The sequence below is a fragment of the Pseudophryne corroboree genome, chromosome 1 (genome assembly GCF_028390025.1).
Source record: "Pseudophryne corroboree isolate aPseCor3 chromosome 1, aPseCor3.hap2, whole genome shotgun sequence".
NCBI lineage: Eukaryota > Metazoa > Chordata > Amphibia > Anura > Myobatrachidae > Pseudophryne > Pseudophryne corroboree.
The window spans coordinates 158,741,165-158,754,393 of NC_086444.1; the positions used below are offsets into that span (position 1 = coordinate 158,741,165).

At 43.2% G+C, this 13,229-nt stretch overlaps 1 protein-coding gene across 3 annotated transcripts in view; it reads right to left on the reverse strand.

Moving 5' to 3' along the window:
- The window catches only part of ANKDD1B (ankyrin repeat and death domain containing 1B), a 200,147-nt gene that overhangs the window by 144,766 nt on the left and 42,152 nt on the right, over positions 1-13,229 (reverse strand). For all 3 annotated transcript variants that reach the window (XM_063963796.1, XM_063963802.1, XM_063963794.1), the window contains exons 4-5: positions 6,429-6,527; positions 387-491 (exon numbers count right to left, since the gene is read on the reverse strand). In XM_063963796.1, coding sequence (XP_063819866.1) covers positions 387-491; positions 6,429-6,527 — 204 coding nt within the window. The remainder of the gene's footprint in view (positions 1-386; positions 492-6,428; positions 6,528-13,229) is intronic.

Below are 13,229 nucleotides of genomic sequence, written 5' to 3' on the forward strand. Positions count from 1 at the left end.
ATAGTTGGTCTGCTACAGTCTGTCCCAAATATCACCAACGCGTTTCTGCTCCTTAGAGCCTTTATCTAGGTGTGTGTGTCTGCACCCTTTATAGATACGCCACTGAAATGCTGGGCTGCCCCCAGAGACTCTCCCTGCACTGCCATCTCCTCCATGATAGGTGCCGGGCGCTGCGCGAAAACGTCACAGTGCAGCACCAGGCTCCAGATTACTGAGGATGAGCTGACATTTTGATGTCACCCCTTTGGATTATGACACCCGGTGCCCTCTGTACCCACCTAGTGATGCCACGTTCATACAACCTATCAGAAACCAATCCAATATTTATACTCGCTTTCACACATAAGGGCAGCAGAAATACACTGTAATGAGAGAAGGAAATGTACCGCATCTTTGATGTTTAACTCTTTCAGCTGCATTTCTCTCAGCAGATAATCCACTATCTCATTCTTATCATTTTGGGCAGCAAAATGGAGGACGTTCATTCCATCCTGCAAAACACAATCATGTTTCCTTCTATTTATTAAAATATAACAATAGTACAATTAGTTCTTATGATGACAATGGTGGTCATTCCGAGTTGTTCGCTCTCTGCTAATTTTAGCAGAATTGTTAATAGGCTAAAATCCGGCAGTTCTGCGCATGCGTATGCACAGCAGGGCGCACGCGCTAAGCAATTTTACACAAAACTATGCTATTTTACTCACGGGCGAACAAAGCTTTTCAGTCGCACTGCTGATCGGTGAGTGATTGACAGGAAGTGGGTGTTTCTGGGCGGAAACTGTCCGTTTTCAGGGAGTGTGCTAAAAAACGCAGGCGTGCCAGATAAAAACGCAGGAGAGGCTGTAGAAACGGAGGAGTGGCTGGCCGAATGCAGGGCGTGTTTGTGACATCAAACCAGGAACTAAACGGACTGAGGTGATCGCAATGTAGGAGTAGGTCTGGAGCTACTCAGAAACTGCAAGGAAATACTTAATAGCAGAATTGCTAATCTTTTGTTAGCAATTCTGCTACTAATAGCAGAATTGCTAAACTTTCGTTTGCTATTCTGCTAAGCTAAGATACACTCCCAGAGGGCAGCGGCCTAGCGTGTGCAATGCTGCTAAATGTAGCTAGCAAGCGAACAACTCCGAATGAGGGACAATATGTGAACCTTAATGACTGTGGGTGAGGTGAACCTATAACAAGCTGGCAGGGGTGTCAGAACATTTATAGGTTGGGGGGGGGGGCAAGATAGATTGTCATTTTGGCACCCTTGGGGGTGGAGCCACCAAGGAAGAGGAGGCGGTACTATGAGGACGAACAGAAAACAGCACCACGGTGGGGAGGAGGCCACACCATGTAGATGGAGGCTGAGAGGCGCTGCAATGGGGGAATGAGAAGCCTGGGACTGTAGCACTGCACCAGAAAGCACCATTGTTTAGGTAAGGCTGGCAGCAGGGTCCACCGGGGAGCAGGAAGAGCCGGCAACAGAAATATTAGGGCCCAGTATGCAGATATCTCTGGGCGCCCCCCACCACCTCGGCCCGCATCCACACATCCCACCCATTTCCTACCACTACAATTCCCCTTAGGGGAGCAGGAGAGAGAGTGAGGAAGAAACAAAGAGATTGTTGGAGAGAGATGAGCAAGAGGAGAGAGAGTGTTAGGGAGACAGAGTGTTAGGGAGAGAGGAGCAAGAGGATAGAGAGAGAGAGAGAGGAGGACAGGGAAAGGAGAGAGAGTGAGTGGGAGCGAGCTGGACAAACATGATACTTGCCTGAATGCACACAGCACAGCCACCAGCCACAGGTCTCTCATGGAGGAGGGCACGTCTCAGCATTAGGCCACTCCCACTGACTAATCACCCGCGAATCGCGGCACTGCTCTGGGGTCGGGAGCCAGCCCTGGTAAGGGGTAGGTGGGGTGCAGTCTCTTTTATGTGTATATTATTAACTGACCCTGGGAACAGGGGAGTTGCTGCACATACTACTGCTGCTCACTCCCGGCCTGCACTTGCACGGATGTTGTGATGTGTGCGGTCTTTCAGCTGACCGCACATCAGCGCCTCTCATGTTTGGGGGGTAGCAGAACCAGGCAGCAAGAATGTGAGCAGGACAGTATGCAGTGCAGGCAGAGACACAGGAGTATCAGGTTTCATGAGCTACCGATGGAGCTTCCCGACCAGAGGAGAGCTAAAAGGGGGATAGAGCTGTAAGTGACCAAGGAATCCCAGCTTCTCCTTCTCCCCGCCTGGGTCCTTTGTAACCTGTTATGTAATTAGAGCATTTGGGTCTACAGAGAGACACACAGAGAGTCCTCCTGATTCGTGTCCCAGTGTGTAAGTAGTACATAGGCTGCTGCTATTCTACATGTGACACCATAGAGGATAGATTTTAGTTTTGTATGTGTAATTTAAGGTTGTTTAAGTTGTTTTTGTTCCCCTACAAGAAAACTTTATAAAGTACTTGTCAACAGGAACCATTCCAGAAGGGACAAAATACTCCCTACCTGGATTTCCCTCTTAATTTATGATTGCAATCACCTGTTTTGAAACACCTTTCTTATAAATTAAATAGTTCAACACAGATGACAGCAATCATATATTAAGAGGAAAGTCCAGGTAGAGAGCATTTTGTCTCTCCTGGAATGGGTCATGTTGGGAGGTATGCGCAATCTAATATATACTGCCCCCCCCCCCCTCCCCTTCCACCAGGGCCCTCTTGTCTTAAGTGCCTCAGGCACCTCTAAGGCTTAATCCGGCCCTGATTACATTACATGACATTAACTTCTCCCGCTGCTCTGGCAACCTCAGATTCACACACACACACACCCACACACCTCGGCCAAGGGCTCGACATGGTGGTGGTGTTGGGGTCCTTCTATTTGGTGCAAGTATCCCCCTTACAACTCGTACTACCAGAACCTTCCCTCACATTCTTTACATTTGAGGTCCATGCTATACGCCTCTTCCAACCTGTTCACCGTTGAGTAGCTGTCATTTAAATTCCTCGATCACTTTGCTTCCTGGCTTACTCACTTGCTCTCTTCTTACATTCCCTCCATTATCTTACGTGATTTCAACATCCCAATTGATATCTCCACTGAACCTTCTGCCTCTAAACTCCTTAACCTCACATTATCTCTCCCAGTGGACCTCCTCACCCTCACCACCACGTGGGCACTCACTTGACCTGGTCTTCACTCACCGTAGTGATATTTCTGACTTCTGACCCTCATCCAGTTATTTCCCCCTCCACCTACCCACTAGACCCTATCCCATCCCACATCCTCCGCTACCTCTCTCCTATCCTTCTGCCTGTACCCATCTTCTCACCTCTTCAATCTTTCCTCATTAGGCACTGTCCTCTCTGCCTTCAAGAATGCCCTTGTCTTCTCTATTCTTAAAGAAACCTACCCTTGATCCTAATACTCTCTCCAACTACCAACCCATCTCTCCTCCCTTTTGCCTCCAAACTCCTTGATCATATTGGCCCTCATTCCGAGTTGATCGCCAGCTGCCTTCGGTCGCAGCGCAGCGATTAGGTAAAAAAGCGGCATTTCTGCGCATGCGTACGGGCCGCAGTACGCACGCGAGAAGTTATTTCACACAAAACTATGCAGTTTTACACAAGGTCTAGCGGCGCTTTTCAGTCGCACGGCTGATCGGGGAGTGATTGACAGGAAAGGGGCGTTCCTGGGAGGTAACTGAGCGTTTTCCGGGAGTGTGCTAAAAGTGTCAGGTAAAAACGTAGGCGTGCCTGGAGAAACGGGGGAGTGACTGGCCGAACATAAGGCGTGTTTGTGACGTCAAAACAGGAACTAAACTGTCTGCAGTGATCGCAAGGTAGGAGTAGGTTTGGAGCTACTCAGAAACGGCATGAAAAATTTTTCGAGCAGTTCTGCTAATCTTTCGTTCGCACTTCTGCTAAGCTAAGATACACTCCCAGAGGGCGGCGGCTTAGCGTTTGCACTGCTACTAAAAGCAACTAGCGAGCGATCAACTCGGAATGAGGGCCATTGTCTACAGCTGCCTTAATGCCTTTCTTTCCTCCCACTCCTGCTCAACCCATTTCAGTCTGGCTTCTGTCCTCTTCACTCCACTGAAACTGCCCTCATAAAATCTGCAATGACCTCCATGATGCACCACTCTCTGCTTATTCTCCTTTACCTCAATGCTGTTTTTGATACCGTGGACCGCCCTATCCGCCTGCAAATCCTTCACAGCATTGGTCATGACCTCTCCGGCACACCAACAGTGCAGGTTTTAGTGATATCCAAGCTGCAGCACAGATGGTTAAATCAAAATAACGAGCTACTAATTAAGTCACCTGTGCTGAAGCCTGGATATCACTAAAACCTGCACTGTTGGTGTGCCTTGAGGACCGTGGTTGGGAATGCCTGCTCTAACAGTAGGTGTCCCCCAAGGTTCTGTTCTTGGACAGTTCCTTTACTCTCTCTTTAATCCTCTTTAGGTGAGCTCATTCACTTTATTGAATTACAATATCACCTCTATGTTCAGGATACTCAAATCTGCCTTTCCTCCCCTGACCTCTCTTCCTCTCTCCTCACTTGTATCTCCAACTGTCTCTCTATTATCTCTTCTTGGATGTTCCAGTGCTTTCTTAAACTTAACATGTCTACAACTGAGCTCATCATTTTCCACCCACCCACATAACCTCACCTCAAACAATTTCATTATCCTTTGATGGCACAATTATCTCCCCTAGCCTCCAAGTACACTGTCTTGGAATTATTCTTGATTCTTCCCCTGTCATTCAAACCACAAACCACAAATTTAGTACCTCTCCCAGTCCTGCCACTTCCATCTAAAAAAATTTCCAGGATACGACCCTTTCTCACCCTGGATGCTACTAAGACCCTCATCCACTCATTGGTCATCTCAAGATTGAACTACTGTAATCAACTCTTATATGGCCTCCCTGACTTTAAATGGGCTCTCAAGACCCACTTCTTCATCAAACCCAGCCTAATCTCATCCTAACCCTCTGTTCCATACTCACTGTCTTTCCCATCTGTGTCGCCTGTCTGTCTACCCCTTCCTGTTTAGCCCACAAGCAGAGCTCTTTTGTGCTTTTCCTTCTTTTACCTAGACTATCTTCTACTCCATACTCCCTACAAAGGTACCAAATCCTCGGTTCTCCTACCTTTGTGCTTATCTTAGTGTCATTTGCCCTGATGGAAACATTTTTGTATACCATGTACTTGTCCTATAAATCCTTGTTTTCTTGTTTTGCTTATTTGGTTATGTACTTTGGGCCTAATTCAGACCTGATCGCTGTTGTGCGAAATCGCACAGTGGCCGATTATCGAATGATTGCGCATGCATATGCACCGCAATGCACAGGCACAAGCCCAAAAAGTGACAGAATGGTGCGAAAATTTTAATTGCTAGGCGTACGCAATGTAAGTGTCAGGAAGAGGATGTTTGTGGGTGATAACGGGCCGTTTTCTGGGAGTGTCAGGAAAAATGCAGGCGTTCCCAAGCATTTTCTGGGAGGGTGTGTGACATCGGTTCCGGTCCCGAACAGCCTGATTCTATCACACTGTAGGAGTAAGTCCTGGGCTACGCACAGACCTCACAGACTAAAAAAATCATTCTATGGTGAGTGAGCTTCGAACGGATTTGCAGCTGTCCGCTGCCTGGCGAAGTTTTCGCACGGCGTACGCATGCATTTGCACACTTGCACGGGGCGGGTTTTCACTCTCTATCGGCAGCGTCTATCTGATCGCAGACCTCTGCAAATTTGCTTAGGAGTGATCAGGTCTGAATTAGGCCCTTTGTTTGGTGCTGGGGAACCCTTGTGAGGGGGAGGAGGAGGAGGAAGAAGAAGAGGAGGAGAAGAAGAAAAAGAGTGAATTCTAAATATCAGATTTCTGTGACCTATATAAAAGGAAGAAATGCAGGTGGATTCCACTTTGGCTTTGGAAAACATATTAAAGGGAAGTACAGTGGGAATGGCCAACATTATTGCTAAATAAGTTAAAAGCACCTAAAGTCAAAAGCCATGTGATTAATTTGATCACAAAACTTCTCATCAGTGACCTTTGATAACCATATAACACAAAGTATGGACTGGTAAAGTGCCTTCAGTATGTAATTGTCAATGGCTTATTCACTGTAGCTTAAATGTTTTGATTAAAATATGTACAAAATCCGCATGCTCTTATTTGCTAGATATACAGTATATTCTTGTTAGCGCCAACAACAAAAGTCTTCCTGCTTTGTACACATATAAGGGTATTAATACTGCCACACAGCTGGTACCATGTACAATATGGGTAAAGCCGGGCACAGGCATATTTCTTTCCTGGTTTATATATGGTTTGTTTTCTATTGTTGTACATGTATTCATAATGACAGCAGAAGACTTTATTAGATATAATCAGAATGACCACGGAAGGAGGAGTTTTGGAGGCATACTGACCTGATTTGTAGTCTTCTGACTGGCTCCTGTCTTAATTAACATCTGCATCATACGCAGGTCAGATGCCCAGGCAGCTAAGTGCAGGACAGTGAGGCCATGCTGGAAGCAAGGAGAGTAGTCACAATATGCACATTTAAATGTATAATAAATTTAGAACGAACAATCACTGGAAATAATTATAATACAATTCTATATACACTCAATATACACATAGAAAAATACACCTACCCAAAATGTCATGACTGTAATATCTATGTAAATAGTTTATGTGCATTAGCTAGATGAGGTAGTAGTGTACCTTTAAGAATCTGGCTGCACAGATGAACATGTGATCAGGAAGTAGGAGGTAGAAGGAGAGTACGGAGAAGGAGAGCAGCATGTGGAGTTGATGTCTATCTATAACCATGCAAGTACTACTTACCAATAAGAAATAAAATACATAATCTTCATACTATACGATTCATTGAAATAAAGAGATGTACATCAGGACATAACAACTGGCGACGAGGATAAACTTTTAACTACTTACACTCAGCTACTGTACATTCCTTTTAGTCACCATGTCTGACATGCTAGCATTAATCCCTCAGTTTCTGCATACTGATGCCCCTCATGCAGCAGAGTTATGGAGAAAATGGCTTGCCCAGTTTGATCACTATATTGAAGCTATGGGGGTTACTTCTGATAGCAAAAAGAAAAGCATGCTTCTTCTCAGTGCTGGCTCCAAGATTTATGAACTGTATGATACTTTGCCCGAGGCAGACACCAGGGATTATAACAAATGCAGGGACTCTCTGACTGCTTATTTTGCCCCAAAATGCAGCCTGTCACATTCAAAATACCTATTCAGGACAGCTATGCAACTGCAAACTGAATCTGTTGATGCATACATTACTAGATTACGGATTCTTGCCAAAACTTGTCAGTTCCATGATGTAGAGGATGAAATTAAGCAGCAGCTAATCGCATTTGGAACATGTGGAAAATTGCGCAGACGTGCTCTTAAATCTGAAATGACGCTGACTGAGCTGCAGCAATATGCTAGAAGTCTAGAACTTTCAGAGACACATGCTAAAGACATGGAGAGGGGCATGACCCAGCTGCATGTGTGCAATAAATTACACACTGACACAAGTACCATTCCGGAGACAGGGAAATCTAGATCATGTTACAGGTGTGGACGCTCCTATCCACATTCAGGAGACTGTCCTGCCACAGGTAAAATTTGCACTGCATGTGGCAAAATGAATCACTTTTCCTCTGTTTGTAAATCTAAGGAAATCAAGTCTACACCTAGACAATCTTCACAGCAGTTTAAATCCAGGCAAAAGACAGTGCGTTGTGTGGATCAACATTCTACAGTGGATCTGCCTGCAGAATCATCTGACAGTGATGACAAGTCAGAAGGATTTATCTACATGATTCATCAAGTTGGAAAAAACAAGGTCAGTCCAAAAACTGCCATCACTCTAGAACACACTTCTGTCGACTTTCTCATAGATTCCAGTGCTTCTGTAAATATAATGGATGTTACCAGTTTCAAGAAGCTGCATGGCAGAGTAATTTTGAATCCAACATCTGTGAAAATATTCACCTATGGTAATAAAAGACCTCTTCCACTAAAGGGTTCTTTTGACATAATTGCACGCAAAAATGACAAAATGACAAAAGCTGTATTTTATGTCACTAAGTATGCAAGAGGTAATCTTTTGGGATTGGATACTGCATCAGAGTTGGGTCTTATACAAATTGTGGCACACACTCATGATTCCGCTCATGTCTTACATGACCCTCCCAATCTCACTCCTGTCCTACATGACCCAAAACCACTACGAAGTGATGTGGATGTTTTACTACAGGAGTATGATCATCTTTTTCATGGCATTGGAAAACTTAAAGACTATCAAGTTCATCTTCATATTGATTACTCAGTTATCCCAATTGCTCAAGAACATCGGCGTATTCCTATCAACATAAGGAAGCAAGTGGAAGAAGAAATTCAGGCCCTTGAAGACTTAGATATAATTCAACCAAATGCAGTGAGAATATGTGTTGATATGCGTCGTCCTAATGTTGCCATTAAAAGAGAGCGCCATATTACTCCTACTATGGATGATATCATACATCGACTCACAGGTGCAAGTTTCTTTTTAAAATTGGATTTAAATAAAGGTTATCATCAACTGGAACTTGATGAAAAGTCACGGCAAGTAACATTCTCAGCTCATGTTGGGTTACGACGATACAAACGGCTATCATTTGGAATCGTATCTGCAGCAGAGGTGTTTCAAAATGCAATCCGTCAGGTTATACAGTCAGTTCCAAATGCCATCAATTACAGTGATGATATCCTGGTTTTTGGAGCAACACTCCAGGAACATGATGTAGCTCTGCGTCAAGTGTTGCAGTGTCTTCAAGCCAAAAACTTAACACTGAATAAAGATAAATGCGTCTTTCTTCAACAGAAGCTCAAATTTTTTGGGCATATCTTTTCTCAAGATGGAGTTGGTCCTGATCCACAAAAAGTCCAGGCTATCACAAATATGTCCAAACCTGCTAATGCTTGTGAGGTCAAGTCGTTTCTTGGGATGACTAACTATTGCTCCCAATTCATTCCAAATTACGCTACTCTGACTGCCCCACTTAGGGAACTCACAAAGAAAAATGCAAAATTCATATGTACTTCCTCTCAATCACAAGCATTTGATGACATAAAACGATGTCTGCAGGATAGTGTCACAATGTCATATTACAACACTGACTGGAAAACAGAACTTATTGTGGATGCCAGTCCTGTGGGGCTCGGAGCTATCTTGACTCAGGTGAATACACATGGGGATCATCATATTGTAGCATGTGCAAGTCGCAGTTTGACAGAGGTGGAAAAACGTTACTCTCAACCAGAAAGGGAAGCTCTTGCAGTAGTCTGGGGTTGTGAACGCTTTCATCTCTATCTATACGACATTGACTTTACCATCCAGACTGATCATCAAGCCCTAGTGACACTTTTTGGAAATCCAAAATCCAAACAACCAGCTAGGATACAGCGATGGGGCTTACGTTTGCAGGCATACAATTTCTCCATCATTCATAGAGCTGGTGCTGACAATCCCTCAGATTACATGTCCAGACATCCTCTGCCTTCTGACATATCGCAGTCTACTTCAGTGGAGAAATATGTGAACTTTATTTTTAACAATTCAATTCCTGATTCACTTACTAGTGCCAACATCAAAGAGGCTTCTTCCTCAGATAAAGTTTTGTCAGCAGTAAAACACTGCATTATTTCCAATGATTGGGGACTGGGACAGTTTTTATTTTCAACTGATGAGGAACAACAATTCCGAACATTTCATAAACATTGTCAAGAACTTACTGTACATGATGATTCAATAATTCTCATAGGTGACAAAATTGTTATTCCAGCTGTTATGAGAAAGAGGGTAATTGATATTGCCCATGCCAGTCATTTAGGAATCGTAAAGACCAAACAACTTTTACGTGAAAAGGTATGGTTTCCCTCCATGGAGCAACTTGTTGAATCGGAAATCCGTAAATGTATGACATGCACCCTTCTTTCTACGCAAACTAGCAGTGAACCATTGCGGATGACTAATCTACCTGACAATGTCTGGGAAAATGTCGATGTTGATTTCTATGGACCATTATACAATGGTAAATACGTACTAGTGGCTGTGGATGAATATTCAAGATATCCTGTTCTTGAAATAATATCTTCAACGTCTGCCACATCTGTCTTACCAGCGTTGGATAGAATATTTACTACTTATGGAATTCCAGGAACAATAAAGACTGATAATGGTCCACCATTTCAAGGTGATGATTTCAGCAAATTCATGAAACATTTTGGAATTCGACATCAAAAAATCACTCCCCTGTGGCCACAGGCTAATGGTCTTGTTGAACGTTTCATGCGTAATCTGGGAAAGCAAATAAAGTTTGTAAAGTATCCCGAATTCCAATTCAACAATCTCTAAATCAGTTTCTCAGACAATATCGCTCAGTGGCTCATTCCACAACAAATGTCCCTCCTCAGACATTAATGTTTCAAAGAAAAGTAATCAGATCCACTCTTCCAGAAATCCATTTGACTCCTTCATTTAGAGATCATCAGGTTAGACAGAAGGACTCTGCCAATAAACAAAAGGCTAAACAATATGCAGACCGGAAAAGGAGAGCTATTGTTTCGGACTTACAAGAAGGAGATCGTGTTCTGGTGAAACAAAAAGTAGTACGTAAGGACATGACTGCTTTTCACCCAAGTCCACTGACTGTAGTGAAAAGGAAAGGAACAATGGTTGTTGCAGGAAATGACCATCACACTGTGTCAAGGAATGTGTCCCATTTCAAGAAGATATTCCCATCCTTATCTTCTGATGCACCAAGTCAAGATGATGTCAACATACCACCTATAACATCCTCAGCACCAAGTGATTCTATTGTGCCTGTTCCTTTGAGTGAAGGATCATATACTCGGACGAAAGCAGGCAGAGTCATTAAACCTCCTACAAGGCTTATTGAGCAGATATGACTTTCATCTTAAAGCTCATAATTTGTTGTTCAAAAATCTTTTCCAGTTTAATGTGTATTGTATATTGTGGGTTAATGTTCATGCTCAAATTCAGTCAGCATATTGTTGTATGTTTAATTGGTTGAACGTAAAATCAATTTTATGTGTTTTAAAGAAATATATTAATTTACATATATGAAAGGAAGGGGGAGATGTAGTATCTATGTAAATAGTTTATGTGCATTAGCTAGATGAGGTAGTGTACCTTTAAGAATCTGGCTGCACAGATGAACATGTGATCAGGAAGTAGAAGGAAGTAGGAGGTAAAAGGAGAGTAAGGAGAAGGAGAGCAGCATGTGGAGTTGATGTCTATCTATAATGATAAAGCTGATTATCTTTACAGGAATAAAAGCTATACCTTAAACACACCGTAAATACACTTTAAACCTTAGCCACTGCGGCTGCTATACTTAATTCACACTCTACGCACCTTTTACGCTATTAGCGTACAGAGTCCCGTACAGTGTACGGACTTTGTGTACACACGCAGCGCTGACGGTACATAGTACTCACAGCGCGTACACACCCAGAGATACACTTAAAACCTTCTACAGCAATGCAGTGCAATAATAATAATAATAATAATAATAATACACTTTAAACCTTAGCAGGGCAATGAGCACACGACACCAATTGTGATTAACCGCTGGGTTCCGACACCACAGTGGATTATTTCTGAAAGGGGGTTTACAATACAAATTATACACTACAATACAAGACAATATATATAACAGAATAATGGCTACAGTCAATGTACATACTAGAGTATATTCGCGTGCGCTTCCCGGTCCGGTCCTCTGTCATCAAATAGATAACGTTGTGAGCCTTGTGTCTGGCCTGGCTGCAGCAGGCTTTATTTATACAAGTCTTCCAAAAGCAATACAATGGATACTGTAATCCCGTTGTCCATTGGACACAGGAATGCACTTTTACAGTACAGGAGAGGTCATGATTTGAAAAGGTAGACGATGTCTTTCTCAACTGCTCTGGTGGGTGGTCTCCTCTGGATTCCGGCCGCATACATAATATACAGTAAATACAGTTTATATCTATATTCTGCTTCTGCACATAACTATCTGCAAGAACATGCGATCTTCCGCAGACCAACACCGGAATGTTACCCTTAAAATACCCTACAGCTGGATACCAAATACCACCTTATAACCTTAGTCTGTCCCCTCTTATCCTGTAAAGGTGAATCCCTTTGTTCTGCAACCATTTAAACAGCTATAACTTTCTGATGTGGTGCAAGGAGACTATGTGTACATTGTGCACTATTTGGATTAAATATGTAATGTGTTTTGATGGCTCTCCATGCGTACACAAACTCTGCCGTAAATACCCATACCACGCGCCAATGCGCAGGTCCGCGGGAGCGACCATACACAAATTGCGGATATGTGTACGCATGGCAGAACAAGTGCACGTGCAGTGGGCGTGTGTGCAGTTTATCCGTGCTGTGTGTTCTGCAATATTTTTCGACTTTGACAATAACCATGCAAGTACTACTTTCCAATAAGAAATAAAATACATAATCTTCATACTATATGATTCATTGAAATAAAGAGATGTACATCAGGACATAACAATGACCACCGGACAAAATCATTATATAATTCTGTTACACTCTAGCAGTGATGTGCGGTGAGGCATATGAGACAGAGCCTTTCCTGTCATACTCCAGAGTTTTTATTATATAAAATATATGAAAAATACAAAGAATATATTATAAATATCTTCTTTGTATTATTCTAATAATTTTTATAGCCAAATATCTGTAGTAAAAAGTGCATTGGCAGGGGAGGCACATCTCTGATCAAACACACCAATTTCCCCGCAGTATATACTGCTGCACCTGTGTATAATGCCCACATGTACATACTGCTGCACCTGTGTATAATGGCCACATGTACATACTGCTGCACCTGTGTATAATGGCCACATGTACATACTGCTGCACCTGTGTATAATGCCCATATGTACATACTGCTGCACCTGTGTATAATGGCCACATGTACATACTGCTGCACCTGTGTATAATGGCCATATGAAACTTTAGGCTCACATATTGTGTGTAAATATGGCTCTGGTACTAGCCAGTGCCTCCTCAACCATTTACCTGACCGCACGTCACTCCAGTCTAGTCTATACTGACATTCACGGGTAAATGAAGAGTGGGTGGTGCCAAAACTATGTGTGATATTGGCCCT